This window comes from Leptosomus discolor, chromosome 2 (assembly GCF_034619465.1).
Source record: "Leptosomus discolor isolate bLepDis1 chromosome 2, bLepDis1.hap2, whole genome shotgun sequence".
NCBI classification, from domain to species: Eukaryota; Metazoa; Chordata; class Aves; order Leptosomiformes; family Leptosomidae; genus Leptosomus; species Leptosomus discolor.
Genome location: NC_141392.1, coordinates 73210728 through 73230667, shown reverse-complemented (window position 1 = coordinate 73230667; position 19940 = coordinate 73210728). Strand labels below are relative to the sequence as shown.

At 38.9% G+C, this 19940-nt stretch overlaps 2 protein-coding genes across 3 annotated transcripts in view; one reads left to right on the top strand and one right to left on the bottom strand.

The window, feature by feature from the left end:
* NT5DC1 (5'-nucleotidase domain containing 1) overlaps positions 1–19940 on the top strand; it is a 153892-nt gene that overhangs the window by 16982 nt on the left and 116970 nt on the right. The gene's annotated exons all lie outside the window — the stretch shown is intronic.
* Positions 1151–8747, bottom strand: COL10A1 (collagen type X alpha 1 chain). Its single transcript, XM_009958859.2, has 2 exons — positions 8609–8747; positions 1151–3045 (listed from the first exon to the last, which is right to left on the bottom strand). Exons 1-2 carry the CDS (start codon positions 8745–8747, stop codon positions 1151–1153), a joined length of 2034 nt encoding a protein of 677 aa, XP_009957161.2.

The following is a 19940-nucleotide window of genomic DNA, read 5'->3' as shown; positions in this document are numbered from 1 at the left end:
GTGATCATTATGGATTTGTACTTTATAAGCACTAATTTTACTAAGCTAGATTACTTTTCGCAATTCCATAACAGATTAATGTAATTTCTAATGTTTGTGAGACATTGAGTGTATGTAGGTATGGTAAATATTATGTCTATTGACTAATTACTATCATCATCTGAAAAGATACTGTGTAAGTAAAATGTTTTCCCCAGGCTATTGTGTTTTAAAGGAATGAACTGTTCAGGGAAAATCAGTGCAAAGATTGTCTCCAATTTTGGGGTGGTAAAGCTGTTCTGGTTGTGTGAGTTATCTGCATGCTTGTTAGGTTTTTAATGTCTGGATTTGGTGATAGTTGTTTTGCAGTACTCTGAATATTTTAGTTTTACAGAATGTTAGGAGCTTAAAAATATTGAACTTGTTGCTGCAGATTGCAAGATGTGCATTAGTGAAGCTAAGTGGATTTTTAGGCTTCAAATCTGGTTGCTTTTTCATATTGTGAAAGTCTTAGATCTTCAGTAACAGGTAGTAATTTGTAAATTACCTTTCTCCAAGGTAGTTATTCAGTAGTAAGAAAATGGGAACTAAATTAAAACTGTGGCATGGTATGCACTGTATTAGAATTTTTTTCTTGACTCCTGTTTGATAGCTTAAAAATGAATCTGACAAATAGCAGAATGTTCCTGAAGTGTATTATCCAGTTGGTATGATGACTGTGGTGTATCTGAGACTGTTTACTTTGAATAATACCTTCAGTTAATTCAGGTGTAGTGAAGTATGTTCTAGAGCCCTGGAATGGCTACTTTGTGTCATGAGAGTTGTAGTTAGAAATTCTGATTTTCCTTTTTTTAAAAAAAAATCCTATTTTTAAAAAAATATTTAAAAAAAAAAAAGGAGAGAGAGGCTGGTGCATTATATTAATTCATAAAATTTTAATGTTGCGTTCAGTAGGACAACTGATCATCATTTGAAACAAATTTCTTATGGTAATTCTCTAAAAACATAGAATATTATTCTACTAGGTTTGAACCAATCTCTTCCACCTTCTCACTCCCTCCTCCATTTCTGTTGCAAAGTTGAAGTTGCATGACCTGCTAATGACGAATCAGATCAGTGCCCAGTTAAAATGGCCTGAAGGAGAGCATGTCAGGACAGTTTAAGTGGGATATTAGATATGAGCAAATAGGAAACCTGAGAAAGAAGAGTGAACATAGTCGGAGGAATAGAGACCATTAGATTCTGAATTGGGCAGTTGGAGCCATACTTGATCATTCTCCATGAGATCAATGACAGCGCTGCCAGAAGCCTGGTCGAGGTATCCTTTCTTGTATTCATCATAGGTGTACATGAGTGGGGAACCATTTTTGTAGAGTGCAACCCAAACATTCGTTCCTTTTGCATGTACGTGGTAAGCGAAATAGTACAGTCCAGGGATCCTGCACGTGAAGATTCCTGTTCTGGGGTCATAGTGCTGCTGCCTGTTGTACAGGATCTTGTCAAATTTGATGGGGACTGTTGCCCCAGGGTAGGCTTTTGAGAGGATGACACTGAAAGCAGACACTGGCATCCCTGTAAGAGCTTGGTTTACTCCTCCTTTCATGAAAGACATTCCTGATAGCTCCCGAGACTCTCCTGCTTTAACGTAACCTTCGGGCATCTGTGGGATTACAGCTTGGCCGGGGGGACCAGGAGGACCTGGCGGTCCTGGCAAGCCAGGCTCTCCATTGTTGCCTTTAGGCCCAGGGGGTCCAGGTGGTCCCATGGGTCCGCTTAAGCCTTTTGTAGAAATACCTGCTGGGCCTGGCAGTCCTGGTGCTCCTGGCTCACCTTTCGCACCAGGGGCTCCTGGTAGGCCAGGGGGGCCAATGGGGCCTCTGATCCCAGGTATTCCTGAAGGCCCTCTGGGGCCTGGCTCGCCGTTGATCCCTGGCACTCCCTTAACTCCTTGTGGACCCATTGGACCGGGCAAGCCAGGTAGCCCAGCATGGCCGGTGTCACCTTTTGGACCTGGGAAACCTGGGTGTCCCTTAGGACCGGCAGGACCCTGCTCACCTGGGTATCCTGGTTTTCCTTCTAATCCTGGTAGACCTCGTTCACCCTTGGCCCCTGGGAATCCCGGAGAGCCTGCAGGGCCCACATCGCCTTTGGGCCCAGGTAGGCCGTTCTCACCGGGCAAGCCTTTGAGTCCTTGAGGGCCCATGTTCCCTGGTGGCCCGGCAGGCCCTGGTTCTCCTGGCACACCTGCTGGGCCTTGGTCTCCTTTAGGTCCTGGAAGGCCAGGAGGACCTTCAGGCCCTCTGTGTCCCTTCATCCCTGGCAATCCTGGCTTTCCAAATCCTGGAAGACCTGGGGATCCAGGCAAGCCTGCAGGTCCGGGGTGTCCCTTGGCTCCAGGGATGCCTGCTGCTCCTGGTGGTCCCATTGGCCCAGGCTTGCCAATGCCAGGTTCTCCAGGTTCTCCTGGAGGACCCTGGGGACCTGGGATACCAGCCGCTCCAGGTGCACCTGGTAAACCTCTGTCACCTTTCATACCTGACTGACCTGGAAGACCGTTTTCGCCAGGCTTCCCTACCCCAGCAGGACCAGGTAGGCCCCTGGGTCCCTGTGGGCCTGGAAGACCCCTGTTGCCTGGGCGGCCTGGAACACCGAATCCAGTTTCTCCCTTTTGTCCATTTATACCAGGGATTCCTGGCTCTCCCTTCTCACCAGGGAGGCCCCTTGGCCCTTGAGCTCCTGGAGGTCCTTGTGGTCCTGGCTTGCCAGGAACAGACAGTCCTGCAGGGCCAGGAGTGCCAGGGGGTCCTTGTGGCCCTCTTGCTCCTGGGAGCCCAATAGGTCCAGCTTCTCCTTTCTCACCATTTAGTCCTCTGTCTCCTGGCTTTCCTGGTAGACCTGGCATGCCTGGCTTTCCAACTGCAGAGAATCCAGGTGGTCCTGGGGGACCAGGAGGGCCTTGGGGACCAGGACTCCCAAACCCTGGCTTTCCTGCAGGACCTGGTTGTCCTCTTGGTCCAATAGGGCCTGGGGGACCAGGGGGTCCTTGTTCACCCCTTATCTGCACACCTGTGAGAGAGAGGATATTGGGTCAACCAGGGCAGCTGTAACAGAGTTGCAGACTTCTAGCATTGTGATGAAATGTGTGAAGGGTTGACTTAACTTGAACCTCATAGAAGTCAAGTTTCTAATACTGTGTTTGATCACTGAGAACCTGATGTTCCGAGCAAAAGTGTCATAGAGCTCTTACAAGAAGTGCAAATTTGTTGGAGTTGTGTTGTGAGCTACAAGGCCTCTAGAATTTTTTCTTTTGCTTCAATATGTTTTAGGGTCATCAGAGAGTTTAAAAGATGCTGTGCAAGTAGATGCAAACCATTAAGGAAGGAGGAAAAAAAAAAAAAAACAACCCACCAAACAAAAAACCCACAAAAACCCAAGTAACTGATTCAGCAAGTCATCAGACTTGTATCTTGATGAACGAAACCAGAGACAGCTTCCTGTGCAGGTGTAGCCGCTTTTCTGAAACTGCTTTGTGCTACATTTTAGTTAGGTTTTTGTCCTTCATCTCCCTCTTTCCAGAAGTGGGCCACGGCTCTGTTTTTTGTTAAAGATATGAATGTTATGTTTTTCAAAAACTGTCTTAAAGATTTTTGTTTGTCGTAAAAATTTCACAAAATGGCAATGTCATAACTGGTAATTCAGCTTATTCCAGTCAGAATTCTGGCATTGTTTTGTTCTTTTTTCTTGTATTGTTTCATTTCAATGAATTGTACTTCATTTTCTTAGTTATCAAAACAGCAGGTGGAGCCACTGAACCAAATGTCACAAATAGAGGAATAAACAAACAAGCTTACTGTGTGGTTCTCTGTGCACTTTGGGAGAGCTTGCAGCTTCATGTTGGAATTAGGATGCTGATTAGTGGGACATTACAGGCAAGATTAAAATGGATTTTGTGGGACTATTTCACTAGTTTGCAGCAACTGGCAGCATTATGGAACGAAATACCATGCCTATGATAACTGTTAATTTAATTATTTTTAAAAATTGAGGGATAGAGGAAGAGCCTGGTTTTTATAATGGCAACATATTCTGTTTGCTTATTTAGAAGAGATTGATAATCAACCAACGATTGGATGAGTTAAAATTTGCATTTCAGTCTCTTACAAAAAAAAGCAGTGTGTGTGTATGTGTGTGTATATATATGTGTGTGTGTGTGTGTATATATATATATATATAAAAAGTTTATCCAATGACTATTCTGCTGTCTCTTAGATAATAAATTGATTTTTCTAATCTGCAGCTAGTCTTGATGACCAAAAAATTAGATGAGGGAGGAAGAAAACTATTCTTGTACATGTTGTATTTAAAAAAATAATATAGATGTATATATGAAATACATTTTATTTTGGTTTGATATTGGATCTGCAAGGTTACTGTCTTCCTGTATTGTCAGGGAAGTTGTTCTTAACTATCAGGTGTAGAGAGTGCGCTTTTTTCTTTCTCTGATTCATAAAATCAGCACAAATGTGTATCACCATATTTTGCACACCTTCCTCCTTAAGGCAATGAAAAGGAAGATAGCTGTTAAAATCCTACATGTAGAAAGAAAGCAATGTCTGTGATTTATTGACAAACTGAAAATGCAAACACATATCCTTCTCAGCTGCAAAGGAGATTGTGGAATCTGTGAGTACCAGTGACAAGTCTGGTGCAGTCTTTGGTATCTTACTGATATTGTTGGATTTCTTGCTACTGAACTCCCAGATTTGGTAGGGTGCAATTGCAAATTTTTCTGTTATATAGGTGACATAAGATATGGCAAATATTGAACTATATCGTATGAAAAAATAATTTGGAAAGGGCTTAAGCCTGTCAGGATGAACACGTACCCTGCAGCAGAAGAGGCATGTAAATGTTCTTTACACTTTACAAATTTTCTCTTCGCTACAGATAAAAGAGCTGCTGTCAGAGAAAACAGCTTACTAACTGGAGGACTCAGAATTTATTCCATAGGTTCTATATATGGATCAAACTTCAAAAACTGTTCGTTCACATCAGAGCATACAGGCAGGTTAGATAGATCAAAGCCTTAGTACAAATACCTAAACAGGTTCCTGAGTTAATGCTGTTTCACTTGTGAAGCATTGGGGGAAAAAATATGAATAGGTTTTTACATCAACTGTATCGAATCCAAAACCAAGCATTTATGTAGGTGCTTTGGCAGAAGACAACAGTGACCGCAGCCAGGTGCGCTCTTTCGTAACGACAACTCAAGAACTGTGTCCCGGCTTACCCAGTGTATTTTGTTCTTTAGCAGTCAGAGTGAGGTTAATTTCTTTGGGGGGGGAGGCAACGTTCATTTTATTCAGCTGTGTTTAAGTAACAAGCAGTTACTGCACTTGATCTAATTATTGTTTTTTGTTTTGGTGTCAAATTGTATCAGACTTTAGCTTCAGAGTGCTACTCTTTCTTAATTTTACTATGGTTCAGATGCAACTTTGTATCAGTCCTGGGTTCACAAAATAGTGGATGCTGCCTTTTTTGCATAAGATGCTAGAGACTTTATCAGTGTTCATGTTACTACACAGATTTGCTGTGAGGAGCGATGTTATTTCAGAATTGTGCTGGTCTTAGATGAAAATATCTGGTAATTGTGCTGTCTAGGGACAATGGTAAGTCCTTTGAGGAAAGGACAGCTGAACACATTACAGAAGTAGGATTTTTACCAGGAAAATTTGAAGTAGTGGTTGGCTACTCCTTGGCATGTATCTTGATGCAAAATTTGTTTACATTCTCTGAGTGCAGTCAAACCCTATTTATGTATTGAATTAAATATGAAGACTTTCACATAACCTGCAGTAATGGCTTATTTAAGCGTTGCTGAACAGTCAGGCTTAATTCAATGATTATTCTCAACTCGGACTTTTCGAAGATTTCAAGCCAAAGAGCTTGAAATTTAAAAATTATGTCTATTTAAAAAATGGTAGCACTAAATACGTAGAGAAAAGGAAAGCATATTCTGACTGTTAAGAACAAAATTTTTAAAACTGTTAAAACAATTTCACTAAATTAAATGGAGCTTTAATAGGTTTTGATTGCCAACAGAATTTGTATGATCTATTACTGTCCTGAGTCACTAGTTTGGGCCCAGACTGAAACTTTAGTTCCAGGCTGCCTTTTGACAAAGCTGTACAAAACAAAAAGAGAATTTATTGGTAACTAAGTCTCTGGAAGCCAATGTTTGGTGACCAAATAGGAAAAGTGAGCTATGGTGAAAAGCTTGCCATATGCTACTTAAGCTACTTCCATACAGAAGAGCTCACTCAACCATAATTAGATAAATTTGGTTCTGTAAGAAGTCTCATGTTTTATTCTTCCATGATCATTTCAGAGTAGAAATTGTGATCTCTAAGTCTGCTCTCTTTAAACTCTTCTAAAAGGACACTTATTTTCCAGACTAAGAATAGCAGTGGTTTTCCAGTCCTCCATTTTGATGCTTGTTCCCCAAATGAAGATTTCTCAACTGATTTTTGCATGACTGGACTCCCACATATGTAAAACTGTAGGTTGTTGCTGCTCTTGAGGTCTAAGGATATAGACTTCATTTCCTAAATAGACAGCTTTTTACACTTCTCACATGTTGATATAATCATTCTCATTCTAAATATGAAGTTTCATGCACATTAGGTTCTGCATTAGCATATAAAGTGAAAACTTAGTTCAGGACAATTTATTTCCCCTTCTCTACCCTGCTCCTTCCTTAATTTGCTGCTGGTTTTCCCCTTTCCAAATAGTTTCGGGGGGGGGGGGGGGGGGGGGAATGCTATGAGAAGATGAGTAAGTGAAGTATGGTAGAAGATAACCAAGTAAATATTGTACTTCACTTAAAAATAATATAAATATGTAAATTGTTCTGAATAAAGTAGTGGGAAAAAACTATGAAAAGTTAATGAGGGGAGAGGGAGGAAATACAACTTTAACTCAGTGGAAAATTCCAGTTAGTAAGTCCTCAGAGTAGCTGTTTATGTACATATACCTATACCTAAATCCGGTGTGAGAGTGCTGGTAGGATTCTAGGAAGTCTTTGTGCTGAAGACAATGGGTGAAACTGTGACAGTATTTCAATACAGCCCAGAAGACCATTTTTGGGGGTAGGTTTCCCAGCTGTACTGCTTTTGCTTGGTTCTTACTGCAGAGCATACTTGGAGCATGTGGGCTGGAGCTGATTGGGGTGAGACCAGTGGCTGTGTCTTTGGACTTGCTGCTCATGAGCATCCAGTCCATAGGATCAAAATAGAGCTATTCTGAAATGAAACCTCCTAAATGAAGGTAATGTGTATGCAATGCCTGAAGCAGCAACTCTTCTGCTCTCCAGATCTGCTTCTGTTGTGCTACCCTATTTTCTGATGTAGATATAAACTAAAATGTACTTTTTCTGGTGAAGATAAGCTTATTTGCGAATGCTGTTTTCTGAGTCTGTCATTCAGTTTCCTCATTTCTGCCCAAGTATGATTATTACAACTAAAAGCGGATGGGATACAAAAAAAGTGAAAGCTATTTTGAATAGCCTGTTGAGATGTCTGAAAGAAAATGAGGTTGTTCTTGGGGGGGGGGAAGAGAGGGATGTTTACAAGGGAGATTCAGTTCTCTCAATTCTAGTGGTGATAATTTAGAATAGAGACTACTGATCATACTTTGGGGGATAGAGACTTTTGATCATACTGATCAAACTTGTGAGATAAAGCCAGTACCTATGCAGTCAGAAGTTTGGACTTTAAGTTTTTTAAAAAGGCTGTGGCCTAAGCATGGAAAAATAAAACTGAACTAAAATAGTTTCAAACACAAAGTACAGCCACCTATTTGACTTACAAGGACAGAGAGGGTACCCAGAAATAAGATGTCACAATTATACCATTGCAATTACTTATTGTCTATACAGTCTGCCATAAGAATGATTTATGAAATGAAGAGAACTTTTCATAAAAAAAGCTAGACTTGTTATGAGATTAGTCTAATAATTATTTGCTTAAATCACTCATGAATAAAACTATGTAGAAGTTTGTCACACTTTTATGACAATTACAAAATAAATTGTGTATCAATTTATTTTGCCTTTCTAGACTTTAAATAGGTCTTCGTTAGCCCACATGTATCATATATATTTAAATTCACACCTAAGCTCTGTTTTGAGTAGCGATAACATGACAGAATATGTAAAAGTTCTTTCTGAATATTGTAGATGACAGGTCTATTGTTAGAAACCCCAGCGCTGAATCAAGAAATTTGAGGATAATTAGCATGTTGTACATAATTATGTACACAGTCAAGTTGTATGATTCCCACTACTGAAGATAAGATCTGTAGCTGTGATTTTGTTTCTGCTCTATATGCCTTTAGTGATTATTGTGTGGGAAAAAAAAAAAAAATTGTCTGTAACAAGTGTGCATCTTTGTCAGTAGGAGGCAACTACCAGAGCCACTGCCAGTTCTTTCTGCATTGATGATGTTATTTTAATAAACCAAAGCTGTTAGTGAAAGTTGAATACCAATAGTATAAACAAAGAGCTTTTGTTTATGTATTGACCCACTAGGAATAATTGTGTTAATTTATTATCAAAAAATATTAAACTTACCTTGACTCTTCACATTGAATGGTAGAAAATGCGGCCCCTTGATGCTGGATTGTTTCTGATATCGCTCAGAAAAATATCCATCGCTACCATGGACAATGTTCAGACAAAACAGCAGCAGCAAGGATATTTGTAAATGCATGTTTCCAAACCCGTTCTGTTTTAGAAAAGGGAGAAAAAGTTTGTTATAAAGAAAATCTGTTCAGTTCTGTTTCTTGTGCATGAATAAATGAGTTTCCTTAAAGTATTGGTATTAAAAGTAATATTATTTTGTGCTTACTTCCTTCTGCTTTCACTAGTGAAAAATCTTCTAAGAAAAAAGGAATCGGTATTGTTATCACTTTGAATGATAGGCCTCTTGTATAGACAGCTTAGAGGCAATAGTCTTAGTCTTAGAAAAAGAATAATTTGAAATGGATGCCAGCCTAGTTAAAACCAGGTCTTCAGAAACTGTTTATTTTCCTTGTTACACTAGGGCTCCAGCAGTAAGTTCAGGAGTTGCATGTATCAAACCTCCTGAAATGAAGAAAGTTTTCAGTGGGAATACATAGACGCTCTGCCACTACCTTATTGCCTCTGTCTTAATGCTGTAGCAAATGAAGTGTGAAGTCCTGGCTCCTTCAGCATCAGTGGCAAAAATCTCACATTGCATTTCTTGAAACAAGGCTTTTATCTGTAGCCTTTCAAGTAGCCCCAGTGGCAGTAAGGATGCTATCACTGGCCCTTGAATATCAACTCCCTTCCCTCCCAGCCAGAAAACATGTACCCTGTGGAAGTTAGCTTCAAAACAGAGTAGACTGAAATGAAATCATAACATACCAAAATGTTGTGGAGCTCCGATGCAGAGTGGTAGAGCAGTGAATCCTCCTCTGTTGAGGAGTTGTTCTGCCACTGGTGAGTGAGCAGAAGCTGATGATTTCCAGTGTCACCCTTGAGTATTTATATGATTTTCCCCCTAGTTGGGTGACTGCTAGGCATAAGCTCCTCCCCAAAAATCAGTAAGCAGTAATTATCTGTGTGTATATGTGTGTTTCTTGGGGGTGGGGGAAGCTATTTTGGGCAGTCATCCTAGATCCTGTTAAGTTTTTGTTTGTTTTTCTTCTTCTTCGCTTGGGTTTCTTATTGTTGATTAAATTATATGGCTCATAGCTTGTATTTTCTAAAGTCTTAAGGCCCCTCTGTTTTTAGAACTGAGAAAGGTGACATTGGGAAAAATCACGAACTTCTAAGTAAGGTTGGTAGTGCTAAGTGCTTCGTTTGGATTTCTCTGTAAATGTTTTAAGGAAAGAACTGTGCATTTTGAACTTTTGTGAGGTGTTACTTTAAGAAGTAACCCCACTAAAGACTATAGAGACTACTTATGTGAGTAACTGTTCATTGAGATATGCGTGGGGAACTAAAGATCAATTAAGATGTTAATAAGGGAGTTGTGCGAGAACCTGAAGATTACTTTTAAGCAGTTGTTATTTTAGGAGATTATCTTCACATTATATTTCTAGACTTTTGTTTTGATGCTGGAGGTAAGGTACTACATATATGATGTATTCTACAAGTAATGTTTCTGTATTATGAATTCCTGAAATGCAAGCTTACCTTACACAATGAGAACTTCATTGTGTCTAGTTGTAACAAGTGTATTGAAATACATACTGCTTGAATTTGCAAGTGTTATACAGGCTGATGTTTGGGGCTGATAGAGCTTTTTTGAGCTTTACTGCAGTCAGCAATTAACTTTTTCTTAAGATTTGTTCAATCAAATGCAGCTATTGCTGTACTTTTACTAGATGCATGGTTTCAGTTTAGTAAGTTTAAACTACTGCTGGTTTACTGTTGGTGGGTCAAACTTGAATACAGCTTGTCTCCCTTTTTTTTCTTTCAGATTTTAAACTCGTTTTAGCAGTTAAGAAAGTTTGTTAAACCAGTCTTGCTTAATAGACTGTATCCACACATTGTGACTTCTGTTTTTTGAATAAATAATAGAATCTTGCAGTGTTTCAGCATCACTTTGATTAGTGTTAAATAGGCAGTAGCTTTCAAGCCTTGAATTGTTTGGGACTGAAACATTTGAGATTGAAGAACAAAGTAAGAGAGAAGAAACAAACCTTTCTGATTTAGGGTGAAACTGTAGAACTAAATATATAGTACACTTTGCTTTTATCAAACATTCTCAGCAAAAATACCTACATATAAATTTTCTATGTGTATTAAAACTCCTTTGCCAACTGCAGACTTCTTAGACATTGTTATATGGTATTCAGTCTTATAGGACTTCTTTTCCCTTGCACCAAAGGTTAGTGGAAAAAGCAAAGATAAATGATATGTGTGTCACTAAAGGAAGCTAAGCATATGCTACAAATTACTGTCCTGATGAAAGAAGCATGTATTTTTCAAATTAGCTTATGCCGTTTGTGGAAACTGTCTGAGGAGCCTTTTGGTGAGGTACAAGCAGTATCTTTGCAGAAGAACACACATGCACCCATATTCTAATACCAAGTGTAGAAATATTATAATCAGGCAAGGGTACTAACATGTTATGTTATGGGAATACAAATGAATAGCGTGCCTCTGAGTTCTCATGCACAGTAGGTACAGAAGGGACACCTGTAGTAACAGGTGTTCCAGCCAGAAGACTGGGCTGGTGGCCCTGAACTGTGTGGCTATCCTGTGGAATGACAGGTTAACGTGGGCTGAATTTTACCTGCTTTGTGTCTTTGTTTAATTCTACAGTCTTCAAGTGACAACTTTTTTTGGCTTTTATGTGTTATGGCAAATATCCTAGAACACGAGTTACTGTACTGAAAGAGACCAGTGGACCATCACGTCTATTCTGCTTACAATTGTGCTAATACCTTTGCTTACTAGAGGGCTGTATTAATGTTGTGAGTTAAGACTGCTGCAATCATTTATTTAATGTATTGTTGAACAGTTCTTCTATTCTTCTTCCTAGCCATCCTCTAAACAACACTATGTTCCATTTTTGTGAATAAACCCTTTCCTCTGAAGGGGTCTTCAGACTAAAGACTACTTTCTCCATTAAGCTTGCATGCCCAATCTTGTCAGTGATTTTCAGAGAATGTTTGCATGTCTGAGATGGCATTTCTACTCCCCATATGTGCATTCAGTTCCTTTTAACTTTTTGGAGAAGGAAGCTTTGTCCTCAAGTTGTTTGTGTAACTTCTCAAGGTGCTTAATTTAAAAATTATTCTCTATAAATTCAAATGAGAATCCAGTCATCCACTTTTAACAGAGGCAGCAAATGTATGGGCCTAGACTTTATTTCCTCCTTGAAGAAATGCAACTCTAGCCCCTTTTTAGGTTCACATAAATCCAAAAATAGCTTTTGATTTTAAAACATTTAAATATACAGCCCTCAGTGGGAAGTGTGGTTGTTGCTAATTTGACAATATTTGGTTAAGAAAGTTAAGAACAGCAGGCGACAGTTTTATGCACTCACAGTTTAATGCTAATTTCTAGCCTAATTCATAAATACCCCCAAAGCAGGCACACTTACGTTACAAAAGCACCAATAATGTACACTGATATTTGCCCAGCAGCCTCACTTCCTGCCTTGGCTCCTTCTGGGCAGGAAGGTGAATAATCTCTGTGTGTCTCTGCGTAAATAGGGATGATTGTGGGGTCAGAAGGTATATACAGGCAAACCCGTTGTCCCTGTGTTTAACCTCAGCTCCACCCTATTGTACTATCTTATGCTACTTCTTTGGTTTGAGGTTTTATTTTTTGTGGGTATGGAAAGCTAAGGTAGAATTGGAGTTCACTGCTTTTGTATGTTTTCCCTGTTGCTGTGGATATTTCCTATTGGCAGAGCATTAACACGCATTTAGCTCTAAGCATGCATACGAAAGGTAGGCTTTGGTGTATATTTGCATATGCAAAAATACAGGCAGCAGACATACTTGTGTATACCTATTTACAGTAACAGCACGTTTTAAACAGGAAAGGTTATTTGCATATCTGTTTTCAAATTATAAACAAACAGATGCTTTTGTTTAAGCTATGCATTTAGAAAGTTGTTGTTGCTTACAAATGAAGGTGTCTTTGCTCCCTCCTGCTCCCCCTGTCCCATTACTATAATAGTTAGGAATAATGTTTGATCCATTGCACCACTCCAGAACTTGCTTTTTAGTTATATATTGGCTGCTTCTTCCTATGTAAAGGTAGCCATGGTAGATGCTATGGCGATGCAATAGCTTAAGTTCTAAACTTCACTGCAATAAAGATTAAAAATAGAGTTTCTCTGAACCATGTGAAGTAGGTACTGGAATCACAGAGTCTTTAATGCCATTTGCAGCAGTCCACAGTATTTCATCATATTTGCTGACTGAATGTTCGGTTTGTTGTTGAATGTTGTTGGAAAGCATGCACTCTACGCATGCTTTCCAAAACCCCCTGTTGCTTCAGTGTCTTATTCCCACATGCATAAGTAACGTGGAAGTGACACCATGATTTGGGAAATGGGAACTGACTTTCACCACAATCCTGCAAGTTACTCGCAAAGTGACTTGAATGAGTCCCACAATAAGCAACTGCTTATGATGTAGAACATCTTAATTAAGCATGAATTGTAATAAAATAAGCAACCACTCCCATCACAGCCACCCCCAAAAAAAAGAAGGACAGAGGAGACGCAAAACTCAGAGAAAGGTTGGGCTAGGTCCTTGCGGTAGTTTGGAACTGGCTAAATACGTTCCTGATGCTGAGGATTTTCAGTGTGATTATGTTTAGATTTATTGGTTTGATTTGGAATATGTGATTCTTTCACATATTTTTTTTCACCATCTAAGCACAAAGCATGTGCTTAGTTTCAAAGAACCGTGAGTTCATTGAAAGTAATAATTCACAGCTTTAACTCGGAATTTGTCTTATTTTTAATAATTGGCTTTTAGTCTTAATCCTGATTTTTTTTTTTTTTTTTGGTAGTTTATATTTACTATTTATGTTAAAATATGGTACCCAAGGAACCGGGGAAGGTGTTTACTCCTTTCATTTGGCTAGGTAATCTCAGCTCTGAAGAGGCAAGAATGTGTTGGTGGGAGATTTTTCCTGAGGTTTAAAAATTAGTCTGAAAAATTTGGAGTAACTTTTATCGATGGCATAAAATCTCAACACTGTTAAGAAGACACAATTCTTCTGCTGCTTCTGGCTCAGTATCAATGACTAGTGCTTTCTGATGTTGTCAGTTCTAGTTTTGCTATCTGCCTGACGTAAACTTTGAGGATTTGGCCCTCGGCTGTGACAAGTCTTCCTCTATTAAATTGCTTATACCCAAAACTCATGGTAGCTACCGTTTTGCAAAGGGGTCTGATAACTTGTAGCACCATCTCTGGTGAAGAAGTTCTCGAGTCTCCAATTTTAAGTTGTGACAGAAAGGCACTTAGGAGTTTCTAAGAGAACTTTGAAAGCCTGCCATGAAGTTAAAGGAGTAATTTGGCTTCCTAGTTTGTGGCGCAGTTTATGGCACTGCGGAAACTCCTAAATCATCTCAACACCATGGTTTAAAACTGTCCTCTCTCCCTTTCCGTCATACAATGGTGGAGGGTGTTTGCACGCTTCTGTGATAGTGGCCAGGTAAGCCCTCACTGGGAGTGCAGGGGAACAGTGTTCCACTGTACCTTAATGGGGAAAACTAATACAGAGGTTTTTCAGCTTCTTACTGGTCACAGTCAAATGAACCCAGAGAAACAGGAAGCAAGAAAATTTGGGAATGCAATATCTGTGGGAAATTGGGGGGGGGGGGGAGCTTGTTTTGTTTCGTGTTGTTTCTTTGTTTTGTTACTGTTATTTCTTTGTATTTACATGGAGGGTATTTTCTGTTTCAACACTAGCCACTTTGGACTGCATGGGACTAGAAAATGTCTTGGTGAAGAAAATATTTACCTTGCTAATTGCAAAATAAATAACACTTCTTCTGAGTTTCAGAATGCACATCATCTTTTGTTGAGGTAATCTGCAGGGCTGTGCAGTCCTATCTATATTCATATTTTGAAATCCAATAAAGAATTATCTCTTTAAACAAACCAAACAGAAGAAACTGTGTAAGTCCCACAGTCCCCTACTGGTCTTTTTATAGATTTAAGGTCCTTATCCTTTTAACACTTGTAATTGTGGTTGAATAAATGTCCTGCTTTCAAGTAGTAATGGAAAGATGGTCTGTATTTATTCTGGCACTGCAAAACTGACTGCTGACCACGTTGTTCTGTTCAGCTCAGGTAACTGTTGATCACAAGAGCTCTATTTAGTATAGCAATATATTTAAATAGATGACACCCAGCTAAATATTTATAGTTGTATTCTGACTGAGTTAACTTGCAGAAACACTGAATAACCGTGCTGAAACCTCAGGAAAAGATGTGTTCTACGTAGGCTATAGAGAAAGCTTTGAGACTGACGTGAATTTCTGATTATGCATGCCTCAGATAGTATTACTGATGTATGCTTTCTAACAACACTATGTTGTTTGCCGCCTTATTTCATTATACTTTCAAAACAGACCTTAGGTGTGAATTTATGATACCAGAGTAAAGACACCAAACACGTATTGGTGTTAAGAAAGATGTTTTCTCATACTTTGGGTGTGCTGCTGGCCTGACCTTACTCCTCCCTCATTTTTATTCCTCCCTCCCTTGCCTTTGAAAGTAAAATAACAAATATCATTCAAATGAATTAATTACTTAGAAACTCATATCAGATGTGTGACTTTAAATGAAAACTGAACAGTTTTCAAGCACTGAAAACACAGAGCTGTTTCTATATCTTGATATTCATAATTTCTTCCACAAATGCTTTTCTGATTAAGTAGTGTAAATGTTTATGTATTTAAAGATTTGTTTAAAAGTGTAAAAGTTCAGGTGATGGCAGGACTTGTGTCTTCTTGGTGGAGGGGAAGAGCAGAAGAATCGAGTTAATTTTGTGCACAATTTAGGGGAAAAAAAAATTTAAAAGGGGCCTGACCACTGAATAGCCTAAGCAAATATGAAAATCTGACTTTGGATTTTTACAAGGGGTTTCCACAAAACTGTTTCTGGAGCTGCTTAAACATAACCAGGTAAAGAGGTTTCCAGTTCATTCTAGCTGGAGATGCTCATTTTCAGCCTTCTGCCTGATGTTAACTGCATTCTTAGGTGTGTCAACACAATTGTTTATGAAGCTTTTCTGTAAGCTGAATTAGTAAGGATTTGATTTGGACTAAAATGCAATCAGACTTCCCTGGGAGTGATGGAAGGAGGGAGGCTTGTTTTCCGTAGGTCCAGATCATGTCACAGGATGTGTTAATTTTTAAACACCTGAAATATATTACTGGTCTTTAAAGATTACTGGAAATTGTTTCTTTATTAGTAAGTTCCTGGTATTCTTGTTTAAAAACCTGATACATAACAGTAAAAAGAGCATTCGTCTAACATTGTAAAAAAGCTAAATAATCATGTTTTCCTGGGGAGGAGTATTTTTATGTTTTCTTTAATTCATGTTCTACTTTTCTCTGATTTTTATTAGATTATTTAATATCTTGCTCTACCTCTGTGCCTGCTGGACTCGACGTTTCTGTCAGACTCCCCTGGACCACATAATAAAAAAGGAATAAAGGAGAAGCCATGGTAAATGGGTGGGAATGTTCCTACATTCCCAAAGGTGAAAAAGTTCGAGCAGCTTCCTCAAGTATCCCATAATTAGGGGAATCTTCCAAATAGTTGGTGAAAAATAAGTGTAACTGAGCTGCTTTTTCAAGTGTACCCACTGGAGCAGGTAGTCAGCATGCTGAATAGTCTTATTCATTGACCTTACTACCTGCTGTGGTTTGGACAATTGGCACAGAGTTGTTTTTAAATATTCATGTTTAAAAACAGGTGCCAAAGGTGGGGGCAGGAGGGGGAAATCCAGACTTTTACAGCCAGAACAAATAAAAGTTGTCTGAGTTCACTTTAAAAATAAGGGATTTGTTTGGGTTTTTAAGTCTGGCATTTTAAATATTGCTGGTTTCATTTATTTAAATTGAAACTTAGGAAAGTTCTATTGGTGGGTGCATATAAACTTCCTATACTCTCTCACTTATGTGAAATAGGCTTGAGTCCGTGGAGCGTAATTGTTCCTGATGGTTATTAGTAGGACTATTTTTAGTTTCACTTAACTGAGATTGGATTTTTACAAGCATTATGTTGTCATAAAGGAGAGTCATAATTACCTGCTTGTAATAAAGTGCTAATGAAGTGGCTGCTTTTATTATTATAGAAAATGCATCAGGGCTGCGAAGTTTTATAGGTGACACTTACCATATTGCCTGACTCAAATCCACAAGCTTCAATGTCTCCTGCATTTCACAGAAGAAAAATCACGTAAATATGAAGGATTATTTTTTTAAAGTACTTTAACTAGTAGGCTCTTGTGCTCAAAGATTTGAGGATTGAAAGATAGGTATATAGAAGTGGTTCATACGTGGAGCAGCTGCATACTTCGCAAACTACTGATACAAAAAATTATCCAGATACCAGGGAAGGATAGAGACTTCTAAACTCATGACAGACAACCTGACCAAACTGCAAGCTTGTTTCCAATTGTGGTACTTTCTGGCCCCGCTGTTACTGTGGTAAATAGTGGAAAAATGGAACTGAAAATTGAAATCCTGTTGGAGGTGATGTTAGATGACCTCTGCACCCGTTGGTGGTGAGATGTAAGCAAGGATCTCCATGGAGTTAATGGATAAGATCCTGATGTACTTCTGCTGCATACAGAAGTAAAAGTGGGTAACTTTGCAAGCTTTGAGATACTGAGTGTGTTACTCCTGGATTTAAGTGTGCAGGTTCCACTGAAGCCATTAACCTTTCTGGACATTCACAGTAAATCAACTGTACCTCTGACTTTGTAATTGTCACAGTTTAAGAATATAGCCATGGAAGGGTAATGGCTGCTTGGATTATATGTGGTTAAAGTGCTGTAATGTTAATGTGTTTAAACTTTAAAGGATTTACTAAAGATCAGAGAAGTTGAGGGGCAGGAAACTGAATCCACAAATGCCAGGTCCCCATCTGATTCATGAACAAATAAGCCATTTTCTTCTGTGTGATCTGTAACCAATAGCCAGGTTTTGTTCTTGAAACAGTTTCTCTGGCAGTAGCTGAGATAGGGATGTAGGTAAAAATAAAGTTTCTGGGACTCCTTTTGTTAAACAGCTCATGGTCCATAAGCAAGGAGGAGGCTGCTGTGCTGTCAGCAGCTGCTGCCAATGACATGCTATCAAATTTCATGAGACCTCTAGGCAGTTCACCATACTAGGTGAATGTAAGCGTAATACACAAGTTCAAGAGAAATAAATGGTGTTTGGGTACCACTGATTTAGACATTAAACTGCCTTAAATGTAGGTGCCTTAACCTGGGCCTGAACCCAGCCCTTCTGGCTGTATACAGGCTGTTGGATTGTAGTGCCGAAAAGCTGAAGCAGTTTTATTCTACTTAGAAGTCTGGCTGCAACCTGTGTTGAGCTGCTACAAAACCAGAGGGAAAGGCAGGGTAAATGCCTTGTGGTTAGCTTGCACTGTGCTCCAAGCTGTTGTGGGAACGAGCAATCTCCGTCTACGTCTAGTTTGAGATTACGTGCTGTGCCTTTGCATCTTAGGCTTACTCATGGATGTACTCATTTTGGTATATATTACATTGTTGTGACTCAGGTTTGAAACTCACTTAGTTTGAGTAAGAAACTGCTATAGTTTAATTTAATTTAATTTTATTCTCACTACTAAATGGATTTAGTAGGTCTTTACAGTGCCTGAAAGTCAACTGTAGAAAACCTTTGGCAAAGGAAGTCAGTTCTCCAAATTGCATCACTTCTATGTTTCTGATTAGGGCTTAAAAATGGTATTTTTTTTAATGTATTTTGCCTGGCTAGGGAATACATCTAATCGTTGCAGCTATACCATTGAAATATCAGGGAGCAAGAGTTGATCAAGATCTGAATTGAACATCTGCTCCAAGTATCTTAGAGTTCTTTACAGATTCACCTTGGACAGAAATGAAGAGGGGTCTAACATAAACAAGTGGCTGGCTTCCCTAACACGTATTCCAGTCTCTATTCAAATAGTGCAAAGATTTGGCCACCCACAAGCTGTAGATTCTAGTTTGAGAGCTAGTGTGACTACTTGTCTGCAAAGGAAAATAAAATATCATATGATGATTAGGAGGGCTTTTTAACATGTAGAAAATAAGGGAGGATGTATGTAAACCCTGAAGGTTCTGACGCAGCTTGCCATGTTACTCTAAATTATTTTTAAACAAAAAACGTGGAATCTGGGAAGCCAGGGCTAAAATGAATGCTGTTACTTGATATGTTTTATTCATGCTCGTTTCATCACCTCATTTATCATTAAATCAGGTAAAGTCAATTCGGCATTGTCTTATTGCCATTGCGTGGCTTATCCAATTAGTATCTGATTATCTGATTCTGCGCTAGAAACAAGGCAAAATTCTGTCTTTATATTTGCAATTTCATTCTGCATGAGAACTTTTTTTTTTTTTAAGGTACTTCAGATATTTTGGGTAAGTACGTGAGAAATAGACTTCAGTATTAGAATTCAATGCAGTAGAATCAAAAAGGATCCTTATATGCAGAAGATCCATCTTCAAATTCAGTAGAAGTTACAGGAATGAGATTTGGAATTTGGGTTTTGGATTGAAACCCTATCATTTATCAACTTGAAATATTTTTACATAAAACTGAGCATCTTTCTCCTTTTTTCAGAATCTAAACATAACATTGTTTGTCCATTGAAATATTAGGTCACCAAGAATGTATGTTAGGTCACTCAGAGATTATTGTTTCTGTAAATAGACCTGTGTCTATAGACCTATGGTGGGCTGTATTTGCTTACCTACGTGTTAGTAAGTAAAAGTGAAATTAATATTACTAGCATATATTCCTCCTGGTTCCTTTTTATGCCTGTCTAAATCCAGATCTTTTCTGGTATGACTTGTGTACATAAGTTGTACTGGATTTCAGAGTTGGATTCCACCTTGGGCCGTGCTGATGACCGCAGGATGTTTACGTGAACTATGCTAAGTTTCTGGCAGACTTCTCCCTCTGAGGCCTTCATGCAGTACTCTGTCCCTGAGACAGTTGTGTCATTTAGAACAGGTTGTTTTGTTTGTACCAATAGTTTGCAGGTACTTTAAGGGAAAATATATTTAGGCTAGTCATGGAAGTGGTGTCAATACTGCTGGGAAACTGAGAGCTGTCAGGAGCCTGAGCAGAATTTCTTTGGTAACTGGACAGCCTTAAAAAAACTATTTAACAATAGTATAGGATAATTTTAATACCTCTTCCAGTTTCTGGGGA

Coding starts and splice junctions, on each gene's coding strand:
- COL10A1 (XM_009958859.2), bottom strand. CDS start 8,747: ATGCATTTACAAATATCCTTGCTGCTGCTGTTTTGTCTGAACATTGTC. Junction 3,046..8,608: donor ATTCAATGTGAAGAGTCAAG/GTAAGTTTAATA, acceptor TCTCTCTCACAG/GTGTGCAGATAAGGGGTGAA.